Here is a 27,901-nt window from a genome sequence, read left to right on the forward strand (position 1 = left end):
TGCCCCAACCCCGCGCCGGCGACTACCATGGCGGAGACCAACAACGAATGCAGCATCAAGGTGCTCTGCCGATTTCGGCCCCTGAACCAGGCTGAGATTCTGCGGGGGGACAAGTTCATCCCCATTTTCCAAGGGGACGACAGCGTCGTTATTGGGGTGAGTGCCGCCCGAGAGAAAATTTGGGGAAGGGGTGGGAGGCTGACTCTTATCCCCGCAGAGCCTAAGTCTGCCTGTCACTCTTCGCCCCCTCCCCGCCGCTCATCCTCCATCCTCTTCGCCGCAGCCCCTCCTCTCTCCTGCATCAGGATGGCTGGGTGTGGCCTGGCCAGGCCTGTGACCAAGTCTCTGCAGAGTGAGAGGGGGCTACTTCCCCACCATCAGGAAAGCCAACTCCCCTTCGAGCTCTCTGCAGCGTCCCCACCCCTTAGAGCCAGTTATGTGTTTTTCTGATGTTTTCCCTTTCCCCCAGAGAAAGCGCATCTTCCCTTTGTTATTGGCTCAGATCTCTACTCCCCCCCTTCCAGGAAGGGAGGAGGAAGACTAATTAGGTGGCCTTGATGGGAGGTGGACAGTACAGGGTCTCTGCAGAGGTATGAATGGGAGTGGGTTCTAGGACCAAGCCCTCCATTATCCCCTGAAGTGTTATAGCCCTGACTTTGAGGAGGGGAGCACAGGTCTGATGAAGGGTTTTCTGGGAAAGAAATACATTGATGCCACACCCAGTTTTGGGGGGAGCCTCTGGGATCCTAAGGACATGTCTGCCTTTTGGTCCCAGTACAGTAGGAAGAGGATTTCAGACTCCCCAACTGCCCCCGCAAAGAAAACTGTCCAAACCCTGAGATCCTAATAAGTACTTGATTATTCATCCTTTCTCTTGACGATCCAGTAGGCAGTAGCAAGCCACCTCTACCTCATCATCACAGCCATCCCCACGTAGGAGATCTTAAGGAGAACTACTATTTACAGTGTGCTTGTTACTCTATGTGTATTATTTAATTCTCAGAACAACACTCTGAAGTAGTATCAATATTTCCATTTTACAGATGAGGAAATTGAGGCCCAAAGAAGTTAAATAACTTTCTCAAGGTCATACTGTTAATTTATGTATCTGAACCCAAATCTGTGATTCCTAAGCTCCAGTCTTTTCCTTTATATCACATTGTGTCCCCAGATTTCTGTTCTAGCCTTTATCTGTGTTGGCTCAGAGGGAATTTCTTGCCCATTCTACCTTTGCTAGGTTGGTAGGGACCTTCAGGCTGTGTGTGAGGTGAGAGGGTCTGGGCTGGAGTCCTATAGGACTTGAGGGGCACTGGGCCAGGAAACTGTAGCCACGGAAGGGAGGGGCATATATGAGGGCAGTCCTCAAGGTCAGGGACACTGCTTATGTATCTTTATCCCCAGTTCTTGGCACAAAGCAGCGGGAAACATGATTGTTAAAGGATCGAAAGAAAGAAAGGAAGTCTGGACCTCCTGAGTCAGTGAGAATGGGACTTTGAGTAAACATGCCTTAGGGAGAGACCTCTTACCTGTCCCAAAGGTCCCAGTCTGTCACCACCCTGTACCCTCACCCACACTGTGAACTCAAATGGATGCTTTTGCCGTGTGTGTGTGTGTGTGTGTGTGTGTGTCTGTGTGTGTTTGCCACATGGAGAAGGCCTCTGTTTCTCTTGGCCTCAGGGACCTCTCAGGCCTTGTCATCTGGTCAGTCTGGCCAGGCTAAAACAAAAAGCCTGCGTCAACCCTGCAGGAGCCCTCTCTGAGTAGCCTGGACAGCAAACATTAACTATGAGAGTTGGCGCTTAAGGTCTCGGTGAGACATAAAGGCTGAGATGGGAGGGAGGTGATTATGGGGAGGAAATCCATAGGCCCAACTTCCTTGCTTTGGAAGGTTTTTCCAGTAAGTCCAAACCAATTCCTTTAGGCTCTCTGGGCCATCCTGATGTGGTGGGATGGGGCAGGGGGTGATGTAGGAGGAAGGGTTGTGGTGTTGATCTGTCCAGTTAGCCAAGCTAACAGGAGGACACAGTGGGGGTTGGGGAGGGCGGAGAGATGAAGAGAAACCCAGGGCCCCCTGCCAGTTCAGATTCTATCTTAGCCCCACAGCTGGTATTTCCTTGTCTGTTTTACCTGATATTTGTAGTGCTGTACCTTTGTCTGACTCTGTGTCTTCCCTCACCCTCGCCCTCCTTGTCAATCTCTCACTTGAAGATAAATGCTTACAGGGGGCCATTTTGTCTCAGGCAACATCTTTGGAGCTGGCATTTTCAAACTTACTATTCATTCTTCTTTCAGGGGAATGAGGGGTACAGGACACATGAAGGGTCTCAGTAAGGGAAGGACACTGCCTATCCCTTTTCCTCTTTTTCCCTCCAGCTCCCTTTGGGGCCCGGTATGTGGGGAATTGTCAGAGGAATTAATGGAGGAAGTGCTTCAGGATGTCTGCGAAGGTGAGGGAAGAGTGAAGGTGGGAGAGATCCTCTCTCCAAACCCAGCCCCTACTCCTTCCTGCGGCGGCTCTCTCTTTAGCCTCTGCAGCACTGCGGCTAGCTCTAGGCTCCAGAGTCCCTTATGTTCGTGGGCTTTGTTCTGCTTGGCAGAGGATAGGAGAATAAGCTGGCAAGACAGCGCTGTGTGCCTTATTTCTCCCCTACTCCTCTGACTTCTTGCAGGAACCTGGGGGATGGGGCTTGGCCAAACTTAATAGCCTGAGTCATAGTAGAAGGATGTCTGGATCACTGCCTATGTGTGGTAGGTGTCTTATTTTGCCCTTTGCACACTCAGAATCCAGTGTGACTTTTTCACTGGACCCATTTAAGTGTCTTTCTATTTTTCTCTGCGTTGGTCTTTCTCAGCACTGTCCCAATGCCTGCTGTCTGGGCTGCTGTATCTGTACCAGATGTGGGAGGAATGACAGGAAACATTCTCTCTCTCTCTCCCTCTCTGTCCGCTTCATTCAAGTGTCCACATGCTACCCCCACTCAGGTCTTCCAGAGGTTAAGTGGGTTCTTAAGGAAGCAGGAAAGCAGGACCATCAAGTACCTCATTTGGAAAAGCTAGATTGGGACCTGCAGGGTTATTGGAACAGAGTCAGTATTGTTTGGGATGGCCTGGGATTCTTTTGATATCTGAAGTGGGGAGTCTCATAAAGGAAAATGGCGAGGGGAGGTAATGTTCCCTGTGGCCAGTGTCTCTCCAGAATTACCATGGCAACAATCCCCAGGGGTGTCACCATGGAAATCAACATGGCACTTGAAGTTCAGCTTCTACCAAGTGCTTTACTGATGGTTGAACAGGTTGGTCATCTTTGGACCCCTGACCTTACCCCGCCATGCACATTAGCTCTAGTCAGCATGCATGATGAAAAACTACAGAAAGATGCTGGGATATGTAATGGACAAGGAGACAACAAGGAGGCTTGGAGTGGGGTTAGAGGAGAACAAAGAACCCAGGACTGTGGGACTCTGAAGAGAGGCTCTCCAGAGAAGGCTGTGAGGAACGCTTAGACTGCTGGGGGTGGGAGAGAGATCAGATCTCGGGAGCATTCCTAAGAGGGAGGGACTCTGTAAGTATTTCTGTTTATCATACAAGGTCTTCGATTACCTGGAGGTGGAGAGAGGGAGGGAGGCCCTCCTGAATGGGTGGGTGGGAGAATCGCATACTTCTGAAAATGGGACTGAGGTTGGAAAAAGGGAATGAGAAGGCTTTCGTTCTGTCCGGAAACACTTGGAGAAATGCCCACAGGGGGGAAGGGAGGCTCTGATGCAGTGTTGACATTTCAGTTCTTTGATTGCTTTGGCAGTGTGGGTCAGGAATCAGATTGCTTGAGTTTGAAACTGTACTCTACCATTTCTCAGCTGTGTGACTGTGGGCAAGCCACCCAACCTCTCCAAGCCTCAGTTGCCTCATCTATAAAATAGGAATAATAATAGTACCTACCTCCTAGGATTACTGTGAGCATTAAATGAGATCATGCAGATAAACTGCTTTGTGACAGAGACAGGCAAACAGTAAACTCTTTTTTTTTTTTTTGAGACAGAGTCTCACTCTGTTGCCCAGGCTAGAGTGAGTGCCGTGGCATCAGCCTAGCTCACAGCAACCTCAAACTCCTGAGCTCAAGCAATCCTCCTGTCTCAGCCTCCTGAGTAGCTGGGACTACAGACATGCACCACCATGCCCGGCTAATTTTTTCGATATATATTTTTAGCTGTCCATATAATTTCTTTCTATTTTTAGTAGAGATGGGGTCTCGCTCTTGCTCAGGCTGGTCTCGAACTCCTGAGCTCAAACGATCCGCCCACCTCGGCCTCCCAGGGTGCTAGGATTACAGGCGTGAGCCACCGCGCCCGGCCAACAGTAAACTCTTGATAAGAATTGAACGTTATGGCCGGGCGCGGTGGCTCACGCCTGTAATCCTAGCACCCTGGGAGGCCCAGGTGGGTGGATCGTTTGAGCTCAGGAGTTCGAGACCAGCCTGAGCAAGAGCGAGACCCCGTCTCTACTAAAAGTAGAAAGAAATTAGCTGAACAACTAAAAATATATAGAAAAAATTCGCTGGGCATTGTGGCACATGCCTGTAGTCCCAGCTACTCGGGAGGCTGACGCAGGATGATTGCTTGAGCCCAGGAGTTTGAGGTTGCTGTGAGCTAGGCTGACACCATGGTACTCTAGCCTGGGCAACAGAGTGAGACTTTGTCTCAAAAAAAAAAAAAAAAGAGGAAAAAAGAAAAGAATTGAACATTATGATTATTTTATATGCTATCTCCCCACAAGCTAGCTTTTGACAAAGTTGGGAAAGTGGGTAAACACTTTCCGTTTTTAGTAATTGTTTCATCCAAACCTTCAGGTCTCCAGTATCTTTTCCTCTCTTCTCATCAATATCTATGTTTATTCAACAAATATTGGCCGGGCGCGGTGGCTCACGCCTGTAATCCTAGCACTCTGGGAGGCCGAGGTGGGCGGATCGTTTGAGCTCAGGAGTTCGAGACCAGCCTGAGCAAGAGCGAGACCCCATCTCTACTAAAAATAGAAAGAAATCATATGGACAGCTAAAAATATATATCGAAAAAATTAGCCGGGCATGGTGGTGCATGCCTGTAGTCCCAACTACTCGGGAGGCTGAGACAGGAGGATCCCTTGAGCCCAGGAGTTTGAGGTTGCTGTGAGCTAGGCTGACGCCACGGCACTCACTCTAGCCTGGGCAACAAAGTAAGACTCTGTCTCAAAACAAACAAACAAACAAACAAACAAAAAAAACCAAATATTTATGAAGAGCATCTTGTAGGCCAGAGACTGTGTTTGGTGTTGGGGATTTAGAGGGAATCCTTGCCTTCAAGAACATCTGGATGTAGGCAGTGATCCACAACCTGCACAGCGGCCTGGGCAGAGATGGGGGAAAGGGGCATCAGAAATGACTTTTGCTACATACACCCCCAGATTCTGCTAAGGAACCTCTCACAACATACTACAGTCTGATTCACAGTAATTGTGTGTTATGAGAGCTGTAAATAATGGTTGTGTTTCCCATGTCTAGAGGCAGAAAAAGTAGAAAACCACTGGTCTAGTTATTCTCATGAAAAGATCAGACAAAATTAATTCATCCTGAGTATAATCAATAGAAAATTAAAGGAAATTTACACTTTAGGAGGAATAAAAATCTCAAGACAAAGAAGTAAAGAGCTAGACTTGAAATTTAAGGGCCCAGCCAAGAGTAGGGAAGTAGGTAGCAGGCCTTCCCAGAACCCCTGAAATCATAGCCTGTGTCACATGGCTTTCCCTGCTCACAAGCTTATTAAATGCACCCATTTTTAGCTCTTGGATATCTTTTATCGTCACAGGTCTGAGAACCCCACCCTTCTTTCCTCTCTGCTCTTTTCCTCCTTCTCAGCCTAGGCTGAGGAAAGGGATTCATGAGACAATAATTAGCTTCAGCATTTGGAGAGCGCCCTCCATTTTAATGCGTCCACAGAGCCTTTTTGGAATCCTATAGCTGAGAATGTTTTGAGTGACTGTCAGTGTGTGTGTGTGTGTGTGTGTGTGTGTGTGTTTGGTGGGGGAGGGCGGTGCTCATGTTCTCAGGAGGGAGGAAGGGAGGGGCAAGGTCGGCTTGAGAGTTACATTTAACCCTCTTTGGCTGGATGCCTGGCTTCGTGAAGCATGGATAGAGACCATTGGTGGAGAAGAGATGAGAGCCATTGGCCTGAGATAGAAATGTTTTGTTTGTTTCTATTTCTTGGCCACTGGGTAGGAGAAACGTTGAGGTAGTTTATAATTCAAGAATTAAGGTAGGTCAGGCACAGTGGCTCACGCCTGTAGTCTAAGATACTCAGGAGGCTGAGGCAGGAGGATCACTTGAGCCCAGGAGTTGGAGACTACAGTGAGCTATGATGATGCCACTGCGCTCCAGCCTGGATGACAAAGTGAGACCATGTTTAAAAAAAAAGAATTAAGGTAGATTTTTCTTTAAAAACATTAAAAAGAATGTAATTACAACACTAATACATTTTAATGTTGACAAAGTTAAAGGCAAAGAAAAGCACATAGAAGAAACCAAAATCAACCAAAATCCTACCACCCAAAGAAAAGCACTGTTAATAATTTGATGTATTTGTTTCCAGTGTTTTTTTCCCCTACATGTATACATATATTAATTTTAATAAAATAATGTCATAAATGATATATTGTTTTGTAACCTTTTTCACTAAAAATATCATGACTTTTACAATCATATATACTTTTACATAAACTTTTTTATTATTTAGCAACCATTATTACCAGTTTTTTGTGAATCCTTCCGAAAACATACTATACATGTATAAGCAAGTACACATATACATGCATACTTTTTAAAACATATGATAACATACAATACATACTGTTCTATACCTTGCTTTTTTTTTTTTTTTTTTTTTGAGACAGAGCCTCACTCTGTTGCCCAGGCTAGAGTGAGTGCCGTGGCGTCAGCCTAGCTCACAGCAACTTCAAACTCCTGAGCTCAAGGGATCCTCCTGCCTCAGCCTCCCGAGTAGCTGGGACTACAGGCATGCACCACCATGCCCGGCTAATATTTTCTATATATATTTTTAGCTGTCCATATAATTTCTTTCTATTTTTAGTAGAGATGGGGTCTCGCTCTTGCTCAGGCTGGTCTCGAACTCCTGAGCTCAAACGATCCACCCACCTCGGCCTCCCAGAGTGCTAGGATTACAGGCGTGAGCCACCGCGCCCGGCCATATACCTTGCTTTTTGTTGTTGTTGTTAATACTAAGTCTTAGAGATCCTTTCGTATAAGCACATAAAGATTTATCTGGGGGGGGGGTGAGGAGATGAGCAAAAAGCTACCTTAGTGGTACAACGAACACTATCTGGGTGATGGGCACACTTATAGCCCTGACTCAAGCATTACAAAAGTGATCCATGTAACCAAAAAGATTTTTACCCTCCTAATATTTTGAAATTAAAAAAAAGATTTATGTCATTCTTTTTAACAACTGCATAATTTGTTTTAGGGACACGCCATAATTTATTTAGCTGGGCCTTTGTTGGTGGACATCTGGGGTTGTTCTAATCACTTGCTGTTACCAACAGTTGAATTACCTTGTATTTATATTTTTTTGCATATGTCCAGTATCTCTGTAGGATAAATTTTTAGAAGTGAAGGTCATAAGGTATATGCATTTAAAAATGTAGGAGCCAGTTTCCTTTCATAGAGCTGGCCCCAATTTATATATACCTTCGCCAGTCGTACATGCGCATGTCTACTCACATTTTCACCAATGCAGTGCATTGTCTGACTATTTTATTTTGGCCCCTTTAATAGGTAAAAATGGTGTTTCATAGTTTTAATGTGCATTTTGCTTATTAACAGTGAGGTTGAGCATCGATTTCTATGTTTAAGAGCCATTATAACATCATTTTATGATGTTATATTTTATGATAGTGGTATAATTTGCATAGCGTGCACAAATCTTAAGCAAACAGTTTGACAGATTTTATGATGTATGTAGACACCCGTGTAACCACTACCCACATCAAGGTCTAGAACATTTCTGTTGCCCCTGAAAGCTCCTTCATGCCCCACTTCCAGTCAATACCACTAATATATTGTTACCACAGTAGCAGGTATCTGCAATTTTGACTTATAGCACTACACATACATTCTGTCCATTCTTTAGCTTCATACAAAGGGAATAATATGTACTCTTTTGTGTTTGAATTTTTTCAACATGTTTTTGAGATGTATTGATGTTCTATTATATCATTTTAAATAGCAGCAAAGAATAAAATATATGCACATGCCATAATTTAATCAATTCCTTAGGTTAACCAGTCCCCTAAATATTGCTCCTTTAAGTTGTTTCAATTTCTCATTATTATAAGCAGTGTGATAATAAGCATGCTTGTAGCTAAATCTTTGCCCATGTGTGTGATTTCCATAATATGAATTTGTAGAAGTATTTCTAGATCAAAATTTAAGCCTTTTGATTATGCATTTCTGAGTTGCCCATATAATAGTTGTATGGATGTATTCTCCTACCAGAAAAGAATGAGGGTTCTCCTTTCCTTGCACCCTTATCTACACTGGATATTACAATTAAAATTTTGTTTTCTAATTTGATAGGTGAAAAGAGATGTTACTGTTTCAGTTTCTTTTCTTGGAAAATATTGAGCATGTTTGTTTATTGAACATTTGTATTTCTTTTTCTATTGGTAGTACCTAGCTCTTGTCCATTTTTTTCTGTTTACTTTTTGTCTTTTTGTTACTATTATTATTATTATTTCTTAGAGACAGGGTCTCGCTCTGTCACCTAGGCTGGAGTGCAGTGGCATGATCATAGCTTACTGCAAGTTTAAATTCCTGGGCTCAAGTGATCCTCTGGTCTCAGCCTCCCAAGTAGCTGGTGCACACCACCACACTTGGATAATTTTTTATATTTTTTGTAGAGATAGGGTCTAACTATGTTGTCTAGATCGGTCTCAAACTCCTGGCCTGAAGTGACTCTCCCACCTCAGCTTCCCAAAATGCTAGGATTACATGCGTGAGCCACTGCGCCCAACCTCTTTTTGTTACTAATTTGTGAGAGTTTTTTATGTAGTAAAACTATTAATCTCTGTTGTAAAACTTAAGTTTTTAATTTAAAAATTATATATTTTTATTTTAGAAAAGTTTTAAATATAGATCAAAAAGTACAAAAACTTGTAAAATCCTACTGTCTAAGGATAACCACTACTAACATGTTTTTCTGTGCAAGGTATATACATATTCTTACACATAATATACAGGTTGAGTAGCCCTTATCCAAAATGCTTGGGACCAGAAGTGTTTCAGATTTTGGAATATTTACATCATACTTACCCGTCAAGCATTCCTAATCCAAAAATCTGAAATCTGATATGCTCCTTTGAGCATGACCTTTAAGTGTCATGTTGGTGCTCAAAAAGTGTTGGATTTTAGAGCATTTTGGATTTTGGATTTTCAGATTAGAGATGCTCAACCTGTAGGTAGATGCATGTGTGTGTGTGTGTGTGTGTGTGTGTATGAAATTACAGAAATGGTATCATCCTTTTCATACTTTTTTTTGTTTTTTACAATAGTATGTTTGCACACTATTTTAAAAACCACTTTTTTTGCTTTATAGTATTTTGTGTACACCTTGTCATGTCATTACGTATTCTTTTATAACATCATCTATAATATTGTATACTTCTAACTTAAAAGCAACATGTTATCATTATAAAACATGGAACTATCACAGATAAAATGTAGAAAGTGTAAGTTCCTGTCATGCTGCTCTCCAGTGATAACCACTAGACGGTTACCATTAACAGTTCAGTGTATAGTGTCCCATATCTATTTTCTAAGGCTATTCTATCCATACACTTTTTTTTTTTTTTTTTTTTTTTTTTGAGACAGAGTGTCGCTTTGTTGCCCAGGCTAGAGTGAGTGCCGTGGCGTCAGCCTAGCTCACAGCAACCTCAAACGCCTGGGCTTAAGCAATCCTACTGCCTCAGCCTCCCGAGTAGCTGGGACTACAGGCATGCGCCACCATGCCCGGCTAATTTTTTTTTTCTATATATATTTTAGTTGGCCAGATAATTTCTTTCTATTTTTAGTAGAGACGAGGTCTCGCTCATTGCTCAGGCTGGTCTTGAACTCCTGACCTCGAGCGATCCACCCGCCTCGGCCTCCCAGAGTGCTAGGATTACAGGCGTGAGCCACCACGCCCGGCCTATCCATACACTTTTTAGAAAATGTAATCACATTATACACATTGTTTTGATTTTTTAAATTAACGATCAATGTTGAACATGTCAATACATATAAACCAGGCTGGGTGTGGTGGCTCACACCTGTAATTCCGGCACTCTGGGCGCTGAGGTGGGAGAATCACTTGAGTTTAGAAGTTTGAGATCAGCCTGAGCAAGAGCAAGACCCTGTCTCTACTAAAAATAGAAAAATTAGCCAGCCGTGTTGGCACGCACCTGTAGTCCCAGCTACTCGGGAGGCTGAGGCAGGAGGATCGCGTGAGCCCACAAGTTTGAGATTGCAGTCAGCTATGATGACACCAGTGCACTCTAGTTGGGGTGACAGAGTGAGACCCTGTCTCAAAAAAAAAAAAAAAAAAAAAAAACATGTATATGTATAAACCAACCTCACTCATTTTAATAGTGGCATGACCAACCTCTTCTTGATAGACATTTGAATTATTTCTAGTTTTTCTTTAACACAAACTACTGCAGTGAACATCCTTCTCCATACAACTTTACATACTTAAACAAATGTCTTATAAAATGAATCCTAGCCCTGGAATTCTGGTACAGAATATGAATGGTATGGATATTCAAATATTTAATAGAATTGTCTTCCAGAGAGGGTCTATGAATATACAGTGCTCCCTTCTTTACAGAGAGCACTTTTCCAATTTTTTTCCTTTGTGGATTCTGTTTGTTGGGCTTCAGAGTCTTTCACTACAGAGAGATCAAATAAATATTTCAGGTAGAATTTTTCCATAATCCAGATTTTTTTTTTTTTGAGACAGAGTCTCACTCTGTTGCCCAGGCTAGAGTGCCGTGGCGTCAGCCTAGCTCAAAGCAACCTCAAACTCCTGGGCTCAAGCAATCCTCCTGCCTCAGCCTCCCGAGTAGCTGGGACTACAGTCATGCACTACCATGCCCAGCTAATTTTTCTATATATATATATATTTTTTTTTTTTTTTTTAGCTGTCCATATAATTTCTTTCTATTTTTAGTAGAGACGGAGTCTCGCTCTTGCTCAGGCTGGTCTCGAACCCCTGAGCTCAAACAATCCGCCCGCCTTGGCCTCCCAGAGTGCTAGGATTACAGGCGTTAGCCACTGCGCCCGGCCCATAATCCAGATTTAATTTTTTAAAAATATCTTTAAAATAGTCTACCATTTCCCTCCTTTGCCAACAAAGTAATAAATTTCTCTTTCCTTCTCCTCAAAAAAAAAAAAAAAATATATATATATATATATATGTATCTTTAAAATAACATTTATCAGGCCAGGCCTGGTGGCTCATGCCTGTAATACCAGCATTTTAAGAGGCTGAGGCAGCAGAATTGCTTGAGGACAGGAGTTCGAGACCCCATCTCTACAAAAAATAAAAAAATTAGCTGGGTGTAGTGGTGTGTGCCTGTAGTCCCCGCTATTCGGGAGGCTGAGGCAGGATTTTCTCTTGAGCCCAGGAGTTTGAGGTTGCAGTGAGCTATGATGGTGCCACTGCATTCTAGCCTGGGTGACAGAGTGAGACCCTGCCTTTAAAAAAAAAAAAAAGATGGGCCATATAGTAAAACAACTTGACAAGTCCTAGTCTCTTCATACTGAATGGCAGGAAAACACAACTGAGAAATTTGTCACTTATGACAGAAAACAAACATGGACTCATTTAATTTTATCAGAGATTTACCTTTAATGTCAGTAGATATCAAATATATTTTTTGTTAAACTCCTTGAGTTGTAAGTATTTTGTATCTTTAGCATTCTCATCCACAAACATGATTTAGGGCATATTAACTGAATTAAACAAAGCCGTTGTAGATCTGAATGATTTGCTTCACAGTTTCCCTTTAATGTAAGCTGGTTCTCTTCTTAAAGGGAGATCCATATTTCTGGTTTCACATACTCCTTTCACAAAGAGAAAGCTTGTGTTGGTGTTTCCACAGCAGCACTCGGAGTATGTGGTGTTGCATTTACACAATAGGGAACCTGCTATAACGTATGTTGCTAACTTGGCATCTTTCACATAATACATCTTGCAGATCATTCCATATCAGGGCATTTGGACCTAATGAGGAAGATTTTTTTTTTAAACTTTGAGGTATTTTTTTCTTTTTTACCCCAAAGTATATCCTTCAGAGATGTACTTTTTAATGTTAATGAATTCTTCTTCATTTTCCACGGCCTGTGGTCCTATTGTCATTTCTCATTTGATTTCGCAGGGAGGGTTTTTGGGGTGGTGGGGTGCTAATCCATCCGACCATGACTAAGATTCTCTCACACAGTCTCACCGTATGACAGTCTCCTGCCACACGGACACAACTCCTGGTGTCAGTACTAAACTTTGCTTCTCTCTCTCTAGTTTCTCTCGTCCCTCTAATTTTCCATGTATTTGGGGGACTGAAGAAAAAGGGTGCCTTTCTCGGGCTGATGGAAGCGTGCAGAGGTATTTCTTTTCCCTCGCACGCTGCTTGCTGATGTCTGACATCTTTTGTTTTCATTCCAGGGGAAGCCATATGTCTTTGACCGTGTATTCCCCCCGAACACGACTCAGGAGCAAGTTTATCATGCATGTGCCATGCAGATTGTCAAAGGTAATAGATGTATTTTTAGAATGTATTTTCTCAAGCTCCTCATTCTCTACCTTACTTATCTCCACCACTGCTCCTTCCTCACCATCTCTTCCAGATGTCCTTGCTGGCTATAATGGCACCATCTTTGCTTATGGACAGACATCCTCAGGGAAAACACATACCATGGAGGTGAGGGTTCTGACTCTGTAGGGGGTGAGGAGCCATGAGGGTTAATGGGAGATCAAAGAATCTCAGTGGGGGAAGACCCAGGAATCAAGGATTGCCTGGTGTAGAAGCAGATGGGTATAGAGGATGAACTGAAGGGCAGTGTTACAGGGGAAGTTCACTGGAAGCACTTCAACCTGCTGCAATTTACCCTGATTTCCACTGCTCCAGTTTTCTTGTTTTGATCTGGAAAAGCAGCAGCAATACAAGTGCAAAGGGCTGCTCAGTCATCTCCTCCCTCCATTGAGAGGTAGACATGATGAGTACCTCCTGACTTACCATGGCCTTCTTACCTATGCTGACCTTTGTATCCACCTGCGCACCTCTGAGCTGTCTCATTCTGCCTGACCCCGGCTTCACTCTGGAATACCCTCACTCCCCAGGGAAAGCTGCACGACCCCCAGCTGATGGGAATCATTCCTCGCATTGCCCGAGACATCTTCAACCACATCTACTCGATGGATGAGAACCTCGAGTTCCACATCAAGGTGACAGGGAGTGGCAGCTGAGTGTTCTCAGAAGGGACTTGAGGGGAGATCTAGGATGAACCCACTGAAATCCTGGGGCTCCCCAGCTTGACCCCTGCCCCTTATCTCAGTTCTTCTTTGTCAAGATGTTCTGTCCTGCTCTTTCTCTCCCGCCACCGTTTGAGCAGGTCGTGTTAGTTTGGGCTTCATGTACCATATTTAAGACAGCCCTCCTCACTGTACACTCCTCTCTCCCTAACTAGGTTTCTTACTTTGAGATTTACCTGGACAAAATTCGTGACCTTCTGGATGGTGAGTGTTTTGCCCTGGGGGGTGAGAGTGTGTGAGGAGGGTGAGGAAAAGGAAGACCACATTGCTCATAGGATTAGGTTCTACTTGGCAAGAGGTACAGAGGGCACACAGGACCTGAGTCCTTTGGTTCTACTCACCAAGAATTTCCAAAAACTGAGAGAGTCAGAAGATGAGCGTTGGGGCTCAGGCCTGCCCCTAAGCAGCCCAAGAGGAGCTGGAGCCCTGAGGAGGAGGAGGAGGAACTGAGCCTTCAGCTCAGGCAGGGAGTTTAGTCTTCCTCCCTTTAGCACATAGAAGAAACCACCACCTGAGCGGACTGTGGGGTCCAGAGGGAGTGAGTGGAAGCACAGGCCTTGCTCACTCTGCATTCTCTTGATTCAGTGACCAAGACAAATCTGTCCGTGCACGAGGACAAGAACCGGGTGCCATTTGTCAAGGTGAGAGTGGGGCGGGGCACCTGTGGGGGCCAGTGTGTTGAGAGTGTGGGTGAGGGGGGAGGATAAGTCAGTGACCTGGAAGTTGGGGGCTGGCTATGCTGGAGAAATGAGATTGCCAAGAGGCCAGGAAGAGTGTGGGAGCTTAGAAAAGACACTACCTTGAAAGGTCATTTGGTCAGTGTACAGGCAATTTAATTTGCAGATCAAAGTTTATGGGGCACTGTCCATTTGTCCCCTGCAGGGTTGTACTGAACGTTTTGTGTCCAGCCCGGAGGAGATTTTGGATGTGATTGATGAGGGGAAATCAAATCGTCATGTGGCTGTCACCAGTGAGTAGAATTTTTGAGGTCTTGAGGGGCTCTTTTATTTTTGTCTTGCTCCACCACCCAGGCTAGAGTGCAGTGGCATCATCATAGCTCACTGCAACCTCCAACTCCTGGGCTCAAGCGATCCTCCTGCCTCAGCCTCCCAAGTAACTGTGGCTACAGGCACACACCACAACGCCTGGCTAATTTTTCTATTTTTAGTAGATACGGGGTCTCACTCTTGCTCAGGCTGGTCTTGGACTCCTGAGCTCAAGTGATCCTCTTGCCTCAACCTTCCAGAGTGCTAGGATTATGGGTGGGAGCCACTGTGTCCAACCTTGAGGGGCTCTTGAGTCAGGGATCCACCTTTCTTCTGTGCCCTTTCTCGTAGAGAGACTTGAAAGTGAGCTAGGGAAGGCTGTGCCCCCCAGAGGAGAGGGTCCCTGGTCTGTATGCCCCTGCTGCCTGGGAGCTGTGGTGGCAGTGCTGGTCCCAGTGCGCACCTTCTCTCTTGGCGGGTGGGGTGGTGGTCACTGGGGCCGGGGGCTGAGGACTTCAGATCCGCAGGGTGATACAGGTCCTGCGTCTCCCTTGCTCCTGCAGACATGAATGAACACAGCTCTCGGAGCCACAGCATTTTCCTCATCAACATCAAGCAGGAGAATATGGAAACCGAGCAGAAGCTCAGTGGAAAGCTGTATCTGGTGGACCTGGCAGGGAGCGAGAAGGTCAGGGGTCCTGTGGGGATGGGGTGGGTGGAAGCCTCGGGAGGGTGGCCTTTTCTTTTTTTATTAAAATTTTTTATTGGGATATAATTCACATACCATAAAGTTCACCATTTGAAATGTACAATTCAGTGGTTTTCAGTATGCTCACAAGGTTGTGCACCTATCACCACTAATTCTAGAACATTTTCATTGCCCGTTCATTGTCACTCCCCACTCTCCCCTAGCCTCAGGCCGGGTCAACCACTAATCCACTTGCTGTCTCTGTGATTTGCCGATCTTGGATGTTTCGTATCAACGGAATCTGAATCGTGTAGTGTGTGCCAGGGGGTGGGGCCGAGGGGGCCTTTGGCAAGAGAGTTTAGAGTTTACTCCATCCTTTTCCCTGTTCCCTCCTCTCTCCTTGGACTGAACCCTGCTAAGTGGAAAAGTGGTGGTGACAGCGCTCTCCCTTTGCAGCTGCTCACGACACGTCCATCCCTTAATGCCCTGCTAGGTCAGCAAGACTGGAGCAGAGGGAGCCGTGCTGGACGAGGCAAAGAATATCAACAAGTCGCTGTCAGCCCTGGGGAACGTGATCTCTGCGCTGGCTGAAGGCACCGTGAGTGTTCCCCGGGTGACCCCCTGTGTCCTGCCCCATCTCCTCCCCCACCTTCTTCTAATGCCCCATCTAGTCATGCCCCAATTCATGGGGTACTCGATGCCCAAGTCAGCACCTCTCTCCTTTCTGATTCTCCGTCCAATTTATTTTTCTGATTCATGGTCTCCCTCCTACCCCAGAAAAGCTACGTTCCATATCGTGACAGCAAAATGACCCGGATTCTCCAGGACTCCCTGGGAGGAAACTGCAGGACAACCATGTTCATCTGCTGCTCACCATCCAGTTACAACGATGCAGAGACCAAGTCCACCCTGATGTTTGGGCAGCGGTCAGTGGCAGGGTGTCCGGAGGGATCCTTGACACCCAGCTTCTCCCTGCAGCCCCCATGGTTCTCTCTGCGCGGTGTCACCCAGGTCTAATGTAGGTCTCATATCTGTCCCTCTTCTCCTCACCCAGGGCAAAGACCATTAAGAATACAGCGTCAGTGAATCTGGAGTTGACTGCTGAGCAGTGGAAGAAGAAATATGAGAAGGAGAAGGAGAAGACGAAGGCCCAGAAGGAGACAATTGCAAAGCTGGAGGCTGAGCTGAGCCGGTGGCGTAATGGTTAGAGAGGGGTCCTGCGGGAGGGAGAGGTGGTGGGAGCAGGAGGAGGCTTGGGAGCCAGCCCTGGCTGGTGATGTTTTAGGCCGGGCCAATCTCCAAGAAGGAGGGTTGTGTTTCTGGAAGGGTGCAGTAAAGCAATCATGAGGGAGGAGAGAGGGGGCTGACTATCTACTGCTCCAGCCCGCAAAAGGTGGACGGTCCACTTGGCAAGGGAGATCAGGGCCTGGAGGTCTTGGCATTGGAGAGCAGGAAGAACTTGTGGGTGCGGCTTACTCTTCTCCCATCCCTCACCTTTTTTTGCCCCTTTGCCAGGAGAGAATGTGCCTGAGACAGAGCGCTTGGCTGGGGAGGATGCAGGCTTGGGAGCCGAGCTCTGTGAGGAGACCCCTGTCAACGATAACTCATCCATTGTGGTGCGCATCGCGCCCGAGGAGCGGCAGAAATACGAGGAGGAGATCCGCCGCCTCTACAAGCAGCTTGACGACAAGGTGAGGGCAGCCATGCAGGCACAGCAGTGCACCGCTAGGATGAGAGGCGAGAGATTGAAAGAAATAGCTTATACTCCCTTTTTCTGATTTTAAAAGGAACAAATGCTCATTACTGAAAATATGGAAAAATAAATAAAAATATACAGTAGAAAATTAAAATCATCCATCACCCACCAGAGATAACACTGCTAACATTTTGCTTTTCTCCGTGCATATATCATGCAATTGAGATCTACTGTACATGTAATTTTGCAACTGATTTTTTTCATTCAGCATTCTATTGTGAGCAATTTCCTATTCATTAACAATTCTTCATACAAGTATCTTTATTTTTATTTTTATTTTTTTTTTTTTTTTTTTTTTTTTTGTTGTTGAGACAGCGTCTCACTTTGTTGCCAAGGCTAGAGTGAGTGCCGTGGCGTCAGCTTAGCTCACAGCAACCTCAGACTCCTCGGCTTAAGCGATCCTACTGCCTCAGCCTCCCGAGTAGCTGGGACTACAGGCATGCGCCACCATGCCCGGCTAATTTTTTCTATATAGATTTTTAGTTGTCCATATAATGTCTTTCTATTTTTTTTTTAGTAGAGACGGGGTCTCGCTCAGGCTGGTCTCGAACTCCTGACCTTGAGCAATCCACCCGCCTCGGCCTCCCAGAGTGCTAGGATTACAGGCGTGAGCCACCGCGCCCGGCCTATTTTTATTTATTTTTAATTTGTTTTTGAGACAGAGTTTCACTCTGTTGCCCAGGCTAGAGTGCTGTGGCGTCAGCCTAGCTCACAGCAACCTCAAACTCCTGGGCTCAAGCAATCCTACTGCCTCAGCCTCCCAAGTAGCTGGGACTACAGGCATGTGCCACCATACCCAGCTAGTTTTTTCTATATATATTTTTAGTTGTCCATATAATTTCTTTCTATTTTTAGTAGAGACAGGGTCTCGCTCTTGCTCAGGCTGGTCTCGAACTCCTGAGCTCAAACGATCCACCCGCCTCGGCCTCTCAGAGTGCTAGGATTACAAGCGTGAGCCACTGCGCCCAGCGCATACAAGTATTTTTAAATGGCTGCCTAAGAATCTAGTTGTCAAAACGTATTAAACCATTCCCTTATTATAGGGCTTCTAGTTTTTCTGCTTAGTATGATAACAAACAACTCTGAAATGATTTTCTTTGCCTCTTGTGCATAAGACTTTGCTTTTGAATGATTTGATTAGAATGGAGTACTAGAGTGGGGTTCTAGGTTTAAAACATTTTAACCTTAGAATTTAAATTAACATTTAAAGCATTTTGCTGTTTATTGTCAAGGTCATGCCAACGTCTAGAAAGAAAGGAATTTAAAGGTGAGGGCAGGAGTTGAGGAAAGAAAAGACCTTTGAGGATCTGGAGTTTATAACTCAAAGCTTAAAGTCTCTGGGCTTTTGTCAGGATCCTCCCTCTGCCCCTAAACCCTTCACCTGTGTCTCCCCCTCGCCTCCCGCAGGATGACGAAATCAACCAGCAGAGCCAGCTCATAGAGAAGCTCAAGCAGCAGATGCTGGACCAGGAAGAGGTGAGGAGGGAGGGCAGGGTGTGAGGGGAAAGGTGCAGAAAAGACCTTTTGAAAATCAGATGGAACAAGGGCATTCTGCTTAGGGGCTCGTCACTCCCCCAAACCGCAGAGGCCTGAGAACTTCACGGGGGCTTTTCTTAGAGCACAGATTTTAGAGTCTGGGTGCGTCTTCATTCTGTCGTCATATTTCTCTGAAGCCTAAAACCCACTTCCTCTTGACTCTGCTTTGGGTGGGGGGCTCAGCTTCCTTGGGCTAAGGGCAGTAGGAATGATCACTGGCAGCGCGAACTCCCTCACAAGCCCCTCCTCTGCCTTGAAGCTGCTGGTGTCCACCCGAGGAGACAATGAGAAAGTCCAGCGGGAGCTGAGCCACCTGCAGTCAGAGAACGATGCCGCTAAAGATGAGGTGAAGGAAGTGCTGCAGGCCCTGGAGGAGCTGGCGGTGAACTACGACCAGAAGTCCCAGGAGGTGGAGGAAAAGAGCCAGCAGAACCAGCTTCTGGTGGACGAGCTGTCTCAGAAGGTGGTATGTGGTGTGCGAGTGCAAGAGCTCCCTGGCCTCGGAACGTCCTCCATGTCCAAGGGGACCTGGGCTTCCTTCCAGGGCTGTAGTGTTTGCACTTCTGCACTGCTGTTCAGTACGGCATGAGACCCTGTCCCACCCTGTCACTGCTGTCTGCTCTCCTGACCTCTCTCTCTTCCAGACCCTTCTGCAGGGCCTGTGTTCTCTTTATAGCAACCCTCAGGGTCATGCATGAAGGAAGAGGCCTCTGCCTGGGCTGGGGAGGGGAGCAGGAGAATGGTGATGGGAATGACCTGAGGGGCTGTCCCCAGGCCACCATGCTGTCCCTGGAGTCCGAGTTGCAGCGGCTACAGGAGGTCAGCGGCCACCAGCGAAAACGAATCGCTGAGGTGCTGAACGGGCTGATGAAGGACCTGAGCGAGTTCAGTGTCATCGTGGGCAACGGGGAGATTAAGCTGGTGAGTGGGGAGGGGCAGCAGTCTTGTTTAGGCCACTCTCATTCTGGACACTGGTGGGAGAAGCAAGGTGGGAGAATTCAGGACCTCGGGACACTGAGAAAGGCAGGCCAAAGAGCCCAGAAACATGCCTTCAAACTAGACACAGGAAGACAAGTAGCAGCTTGGGAACACTCCACTGAAGAGACACATTCTAACTGAATAAGGAAGCAATCCACACGTGCTTGTAGCAGGAGTTCCCGGTGGGGGCGCAGAGTTAAGAATGACATGTGCAAATCTGTAGAAGTGAGAGTGAATCAGTTTGATTACAAAAGAAAATCATATTGCTTTATAAGGTTAATGTATAAAAGAGGGACTGTCGGAATTGGATTTTTAAATGCAGACAGAGGGATTTAGTGTGAAACACCAGGGGATAGCCACTAAAGGTTGTTCAGAAAAATACCTGCCCCACTTTAGTCCCTGTGTATGTGGGTGTGTACAGAGGTAGGCAGAAGGTGAAAGGGATGGATAAAGGCTTCCTCACAGCAGAGAAGCATCTCTTCCTCCTTTGCCCACCCTCAGCCAGTGGAGATCAGTGGGGCCATCGAGGAGGAGTTCACTGTGGCCCGACTCTACATCAGCAAAATCAAATCGGAAGTCAAGTCTGTGGTCAAGCGGTGCCGGCAGCTGGAGAACCTCCAGGTGGAATGTCATCGCAAGATGGAAGTGACTGGGCGGGAGCTCTCCTCCTGCCAGCTCCTCATCTCCCAGGTGAGTGCCTGAGGTTGAGAGCCTTTGGGTGCTGGGGAGAAAGAAGGCTGCTCTGGGCTTATGGATGAAACTCCTAACACCCACCTTTATGTCAGAGTCCTAGGGGTCAACTGAAATCAAGGACAGAAGAGCTGGGGTGGTAGGGGGTGGAGGATCCAGGCCAAAGAAGTGAAGGCCTGGGGGGTGCTGTCCTCTGAGCTGATGGGGTCTAAAAGAAGAGCCTCCAGAGGAATGGCCCCCGACCTTGCATCCTTGTGGGAAGCATAGCTGGAGGGAGGGCTTGGGAGGAGAGCTGGAGTTTATGGAGCTGTGGACTTTGCTTCATTCACCTTCTTCCTCTTGCCAACCATCTCCCACCAGCATGAGGCCAAGATCCGCTCGCTTACGGAATACATGCAGAGTGTGGAGCTCAAGAAGCGGCACCTGGAAGAGTCCTATGACTCCCTGAGTGATGAGCTGGCCAAGCTCCAGGCCCAGGGTGAGGCCTCCTTATACATCTATCCCACTCATCCTGGGATCTGAGATCCCAGAAGGGACAGGGTAGAAAAGTCACAAATGTCAAAAGAAATCACCCGACAGCCACTCACCCAAAGCATTAACCTGAAATCATGGACGCCAGTTCACATACTATCCAGCCAAGCTTTTGCATGTCACTCATTTTACATGAACCATACACCCTCTGTTGTTCTCTGTCCCTGCTATATCAAATTGGATTGTCCTAACCCAGAAGAACATCCCTATGGGCCCCTCCTCTGCCCTGCCTGGAGCTCTGGTCACAACATAAAGTTCTTTCTGGAAGAGGTAGGTTTGGCATAAGCTGTCTTCCCCTCTTTCCCACAGAAACTGTGCATGAAGTGGCCCTGAAGGACAAGGAGCCAGACACACAGGATGCAGATGAAGTGAAGGCAAGTGGGGAAGGTGTGGGGGACAATGTGGGCCTGGCAGGGTGAGGGCTGGGCTGGCACTCAGAGCTCCTGTCTGGGAGTCTGGCTTTGAGCTTGGGGCGGGGTTGTTCGCAGAAGGCCCTGGAGCTGCAGATGGAGAATCACCGGGAGGCCCATCACCGGCAGCTGGGCCGGCTCCGGGATGAGATCAATGAGAAGCAGAAGACCATCGACGAGCTCAAAGAGTAAGGGTGGCTCCAGTCTCCACTGGCCCTCTCACCTTGCCGCGCCCACGCACATGTTCCCTCTGGGTCTGATTCTTTAACTTCATGTGTCATGCCCTCAACATTGCCACAACTTGCAGCCCAGCTTCAGGAGATACAAGGAATAAGGACTAGTTTCTATCCTAGAGGCTCTTACGATTAGAGAGCTCAGGGTTCCTTGGTCTTCATGGAAACAGTGGCCTGGGTCTGGCCCTGGTGTCTTAAGGTGGACACATCAATTCTAACTGGATTCACTCGTACAGAAGAGGGAAAATGTTTGAGGAGCTGGTCTTCTCCGCCCACCCGCCCCCAGCACCGTTAACATCTTTTTTCTCTCTCTCCAATACCTCCTGACCCTCTGTAGCCTGAATCAGAAGCTCCAGTTAGAGCTGGAGAAGCTCCAGGCTGACTACGAGAAGCTGAAGAACGAAGAACACGAGAAGAGCACCAAACTGCAGGAGCTGACGTGAGTGACTGGTTTGTCTGCAAGCCACAGCCACCTAGGCTCAGAGCTGCTACTCGGACACACTTGCAGAGGCGGGACGCACACGTAGCCATGATATGATGACCCACAGGAGGCAAATATGATGGGGTGGAGACAGGGAAAAAACAGAGAAGATCAGCAAGACCACTGCTGAATGTTAGCCGACACGGAAAGACCTTTGCGATGTTCTTTTAAGTGTAGAAAGCAGGTTACAAAAGAGTGTGAATGGTATGGTCCCATAAAAATGCACGCATGGATATACATATATCTGCACGGAAAAAATAGTCTGGAAAGATACCAGAAGAGGAGTGGTGGTTTGATCTGTAAATAGTAGAATCATAGCTTTTTATAAAAACTCACTTTATGTCTTTTTAAAATTCTTTTCTAATTTTTGCACAGTAAACATGAGTAACTCGTATAACATATAATAATAAAATAGAGATAAAAGAAATGGAGGAAGGAGAGTCCTGAGGGATTCTTCTGTTTCCCATGCTCTCCTAATTTCTCTTGCTGCAGATTTCTGTACGAGCGACATGAGCAGTCCAAGCAGGACCTCAAGGGTCTGGAGGAGACAGTTGTGAGTGGTTCCCTTCTGTGCTGGGTTAACAGGGTTGAGGTGGGGGCTTCATTTCTTCCTGCTGATTTCTTCCTAACCCCATTCCTCCTGCACTTCTGTAGTCGGTCTGTGACATAATCAAGACACATTTTTTTTCCTAAAGGATGAGTGACTCATTTGGGTATAGAAACTGAAGGTGCTAATAATTTTGAACAGAGAAGATTGTCCTAGTGTCTGACCATCCCCAATTTTTCATCATTCTTTCTAGGCCCGGGAACTCCAGACCCTCCACAACCTTCGCAAGCTGTTCGTTCAAGACGTCACGACTCGAGTCAAGAAAGTGAGTGCCATTCTCGGGGTCTTACCAGCCCCAAATTCTCCTCCCATCTTCAGGTTTCTACAGCCCCTGGTGCCCCCAGTGAGGCTGACTTGGCCTGGTCTGGGTGGGACCTGTGTGGCCTTGGGACAGCCACGTCTTTCCCTCCATCTCTAATCAGAGTGCAGAAATGGAGCCCGAGGACAGTGGGGGGATTCACTCCCAAAAGCAGAAGATTTCCTTTCTTGAGAACAACCTGGAACAGCTTACAAAGGTTCACAAACAGGTAAGAGCCTGGAAAAGGGGTGAAGAGAACTTCTGAGGCCAGGTACCTAGGATACCCCAATTCTCGGCGGCCCCTTGGATTCAGGAAAATCTAGTTGCATGTTTTCCTTACTGTTCTCTTCTACTTTCCCTACTAATCCCTTCTTTATACAATATCTGGTCCCACTTTTACCTTGGTCTTTGTTTTATGTCTGTTTTCCCTTCTCAAAGTTTTTAACCCACTTCAAAGTGGAATTCCCCAGGCCTACCTTGGAGGGAGGGTTTGACACTGACAAAGGCGTGGGGCTGTATCTATAGAGGGGAAGACTGGTCAGACTTTAGCCAGAGATGCAAGTCAGGGAGACAATAAGAAGCAAGGGCATTGGGCTTTCTCTCTTAGAGAGAACTGCATATGCCTAGGCCTGAGGCAGGCATGCAGGGACATTCAACGATGTCCTCAAGGTGGCCCAGCCAGCCTCTTGCTGGGGCCAGTGCAAACTCCTGTGTATTAAGTTGCTGCCTCTCTGTCTGTCCCCCTCCTTGCTGCTGCGGTTCCTTAGGTGGATGACTGGGTTTCAAAGGTATGGGGTGGGGACGTAGAAGGGCAGTCCAAAGGAGTCAGGACAGGAAATGTTTGGTGTGCATAGAGCAGGAACACTCTCACTAGCACCAAATAGCTGAGCCTTGCAGACAGGCTCAATAGTCTTGTCAACTGGCTCTGAACTGATTCATAAAAGAAACCCTAACCTATACTTTATTCCTTTCCTTTCAGATCCACCTTAAAATTCCATTTAAACTCATATTCTCACTGACCTAGAACTTAAACTTCTTTTCCTCCCAGGGCAATGCCCAGCCTATATAGTAAATACTAAATACATCTTGGTTTTTTTTGGTAATGAGTCCCAAACCTATGGCTCAGTGATAATCTGCAGGGTTCATTTATTTTAGTTGGGCCTGCAGAGGGCTTTATTACTATCTTTTTTTCTTTTGTTTATTACTCTGTTTGAAACAGAGTAACAACATTACAGAGAAGTTGAAAGACAGCTAGGACACATTTGTAATCTATTCTGCCATTCTATTTCCATTCCTGGGTGTCTACCTTCCCTCTCTGTCCAAACGCATATTATATAGTTTTTTTTTTAAAAAAGGAAAACAAACAACCATCACTATATGCTGTTTCCTTTTCCCTCACTGAAGCCTCTCTCCCTCTGTTCTAAGTCCCAAAGAGCAAAAACTACTCACCTGTAGGATAAATAGAGGACTCACTACAATTTCCTACCTCAGTAGACACAAGACTGGAAAGGAAAAGGAGAAAGAGAGAAACTCTTCTTAGTTAACAGAATCTTAATAGCCCAGGCTGCAGCCCTATTACCAGTTAAGCTAAACAACTGTCTTAGCAAAACACTGCTTATCTATCATCCATAAATTGTCCCAAGGAAAGCTGCACGGAAAGGTTCCAGCTCTGCCCCCTACCCCCAGCGTTCCCTGCTGTGCCGATTGACCTGCTGTCTTCCAAGGCCCTGCTCCTTTTGCAATCTGTGCTGCCCCCAGTCCTTGTGTAGAACCCTATAAAAGGATCAGGAAGTCTTTTCTGGCTGCAAGGTGGTTGCTACCACACTCTAGCTTAATTTAAATGGGGGAGGGACAGCCCAGGAAGTCCTTGAATGTGAAGGTAATGAGCACAAATGTTTGTGAGACCTCAAACATTTTCTTTCCTTCCTATGGGGCGCTGTGTGTCTGTGTATGTGTGTGGGGGCGCCTGAATTCCAGCTTCTGCTCCCGCTCTGCACCATGCCTGACCTGCGATGCCACGTCCACCCTCCACACTGCTACTGTGCTTTCCTGCCCCGCCCTCCTGTGCATGCCCACAGAGCCCCCTCTGGGAAAGGGGTGCCTCATCCCCATGGTCACGCCCTGGGGCTGTTGGTCTGGCACAAGCTGGGAGGTGCGGGGGAGGGCAATGTCTAGGCCAGACGGAGACTGGGACAGGACACTGTCACAAGAGTTCTGGGCTACAGTGGAGACGGCAGGTTTTGCTGCCTGGAAAAAATTATGTAACTTTCTAATGCCTGACCACCTTTTGCTCAGGAGAAGGAAAGAATTGGACAGAAGAGCATATTACGTAAAGGGAATGAGGCCTTTTGAGGAAACAACATGGTCGCCTCTTCTCTGACTCTTGATTTTTCTTTATTCTCTCTCCTCACCCCTTTCTCCTACACTCCACTGGGTGACCATCTTTGGTCACTCGCCTTTCTTTTCGGCTTCTTCCCCTGGCTCACCCGGTAGCTGGTACGTGACAATGCAGATCTGCGTTGTGAGCTTCCTAAATTGGAAAAACGACTTAGGGCTACGGCTGAGAGAGTTAAGGCCCTGGAGGGTGCACTGAAGGAGGCCAAGGAGGGAGCCATGAAGGACAAGCGCCGCTACCAGCAGGAGGTGGACCGCATCAAGGAGGCTGTTCGCTACAAGAGCTCGGGCAAGCGGGGCCATTCTGCCCAGATTGGTGAGTGGACGTCAGTAGGCAGGTGGGATGACCTCCAGGAGCAGATTCAGCAAGTTCCTAGGTGCCACCAACTAAATTATTGCTTCTTACCCTTCCCCAGCCTTATTTCCGCCCACAAAAAAGTTAAAAAGTGACTATCTTACAGGCAATTCTGTTCAACCCAGCTAAATGACCTCAGGGATCAGGGCAACTGCAGGTTCCTCACAGTTGTTTCTTTTCTTTACCACAGCCAAACCTGTGCGGCCTGGCCACTACCCTGCGTCTTCCCCCACCAACCCCTATGGCACCCGGAGCCCTGAGTGCATCAGTTACACCAACAGCCTCTTCCAGAACTACCAGAATTTGTACCTGCAGCCCACGCCTAGCTCCACCTCAGATATGTAGTGAGTGACCACAGGTGTTGGCTGGATCCCACCCCAAGGCTTGCTGGACCCTAGAAGGCATAGGGTCGGGTCAATTATTGGCTGAGGCTTAATTATTTTCTTAGGTAGCTTCATTTCTGACCCTTTCTCAACTTTATGCCCATGATTAGAAGGCGGGCATCTGCCCTCCCAGCCTGCAGCCATGTTTGTTGTCCTTTGCTCTCTGGGGATAGGGAGGGGCGTATGGGACTATCACCGAGGGTGAGTGTGGATCAGTGGTCCTCAGAATAGAGAGGGTGGGTGCCAGAGGCTGCATCTCTCTCCTCTGCCCCCTCCAGCTTTTCTAACTCCTGTACCAGCAGTGGAGCCACATCTTCTGGAGGCCCCTTGGCTTCCTACCAGAAGGCCAACATGGACAATGGTGAGTGAAAAAGATGGGTAATCCAGCCTTTGGGAGCCCCAGGGCAAGTTGAAGCATAAGAAAAGTGACTCTACTTTACAAAAACTATTAACTGAACCTTTCTAGGGTGCCAAGGCTTCAAATAAAAAGATACATGTATAGGCCAGGACTGATGACAGGAGAAGAAAAAAGTAAATAAAAAAAAAAAAAAAAGAAGAAGAAAAAAGATACATATAGCCTGGCATGGTGGCTCACGCCTGTAGTCACAGCTACTCAGGAGGCAGAGACAGTAAGATTGCTTGGGCCCAGGAGTTTGATGCTGCAGTGAGCTGTGGCAGAACACCCGTGAATAGTCACTGCACTCCAGCCTGGGTAACATAATAAGACCCTGTCTCTTAAAAAAAAAAGAGAGAGAGAGAGGCTGGGTACTGTGGCTTATGCCTGTAATCCTAGCACTTTGGGAGACCGAGGTGGGAGGATAGCTTGAGGCCAGGAGTCCAAGAGCAGCCTGGGCAACATAGTAAAATCCTACCTCATATCTAAAAAAAAAAAAAAATTAGGTGGGCAAGGTGGTGCATACCTGTAGTCTCAGCTATTCAGGAGGCCAAGGCAGGAGGATCACTGGAGCCCAATAGTTGAAGACTACAGTGAGCTATGATCAGGCCACTGTAGTCTAGCCTGGGTGACAGGGTTGCACAAAAAAATAAAAAAATAAAAGAAATAAATGACGCTGTATCTACAGCCCAAGCATTGCTATCCACTCCTTTAGGTCTCAGACTCTCTTCAAATGGATTCCTCCTATTACATGCCTATCCCCACCCTTACTTCCCGTCCCCTTTTCTTTTCCTTAGTGAGGGGTCAGGGAGGCTTTTTCTCAGACAAAACGATGCAGCTTGGGGTAGCTGAGGATAACGTTCCACAGTTTACCATTTTCTCTAAGGGATTAGGATGGGAGGGAGTTTGGGGAGACTGTTTCTAATACCCAATGTCCTTTTTTCTTCTTCAAATCCTGTGTTCTCAATGATGATCTCTTCAGGAAATGCCACAGATATCAATGACAATAGGTAAACCAGTCCCCAGGACCCTTGGGTTCTCTGGGTGGGACCAGAAGAAATGATTAAATGTCCCTCAAGTCCTACTTAGAGGTTACCTGGAGCCTTTGGGGAAGGAAGGAGGAAATGAGAATGAATCATTCTTGCCATCACTGTGTTGTCCAGGAGATCCAGTCATCCCCCTGCCTCAGTGCAGGACACCGTCCCCTCCTCCAGTCCCATCTGTGGCTTCTCCCCATTCCGGTTATTGGATCTTGGGGAAAATATCACAGACATCTGATGACCCGGGTTTCTCTCCTACCTTTGCAAACTTTGTGACCTTGGGCAAGTCACTTACATCCCTTTGGCCTTGAGTTTCCCTGTATGCTTGTAATGCAATAGTCCCTGGCCTTCATCATCTCACAGGAGTGCTGTCAGAGCAAAGTGACCATGGCAGGAATACTTTCATTTATATGTAGCTGATCGTGGTGGGTCTCTTCCTGCAGGAGCGACCTACCATGTGGCTACGAGGCTGAGGACCAGGCCAAGCTCTTCCCTCTCCACCAAGAGACAGCAGCCAGCTAATCTCCCACACCA

General features: G+C 46.8%; 1 protein-coding gene across 2 annotated transcripts; it reads left to right on the forward strand.

The window, feature by feature from the left end:
- Positions 1-27,889, forward strand: KIF5A (kinesin family member 5A). 2 transcript variants are annotated; one of them, XM_069489813.1, is made up of 28 exons: positions 1-156; positions 12,741-12,828; positions 12,923-12,996; positions 13,416-13,520; positions 13,763-13,811; positions 14,193-14,248; positions 14,490-14,577; positions 15,157-15,281; positions 15,775-15,879; positions 16,059-16,207; positions 16,336-16,484; positions 16,797-16,972; positions 18,445-18,513; positions 18,833-19,039; positions 19,348-19,494; positions 20,053-20,241; positions 20,602-20,719; positions 21,082-21,146; positions 21,261-21,370; positions 21,753-21,854; positions 22,389-22,449; positions 22,697-22,768; positions 22,926-23,030; positions 25,295-25,511; positions 25,741-25,894; positions 26,212-26,294; positions 27,310-27,337; positions 27,811-27,889. In XM_069489813.1, exons 1-28 carry the CDS (start codon positions 28-30, stop codon positions 27,887-27,889), a joined length of 3,099 nt encoding a protein of 1,032 aa, XP_069345914.1. In that variant the 5' UTR covers positions 1-27. The 2 variants fall into 2 exon arrangements, with proteins under 2 accessions (XP_069345914.1, XP_069345913.1); XM_069489812.1 differs by lacking the exons at positions 12,741-12,828; positions 12,923-12,996; positions 13,416-13,520 and having other exon boundaries at positions 28-156.
- The last annotated feature ends 12 nt before the right edge of the window (positions 27,890-27,901 follow it).

The sequence above is a fragment of the Eulemur rufifrons genome, chromosome 16 (assembly GCF_041146395.1).
Source record: "Eulemur rufifrons isolate Redbay chromosome 16, OSU_ERuf_1, whole genome shotgun sequence".
In the NCBI taxonomy this organism is placed as follows: domain Eukaryota; kingdom Metazoa; phylum Chordata; class Mammalia; order Primates; family Lemuridae; genus Eulemur; species Eulemur rufifrons.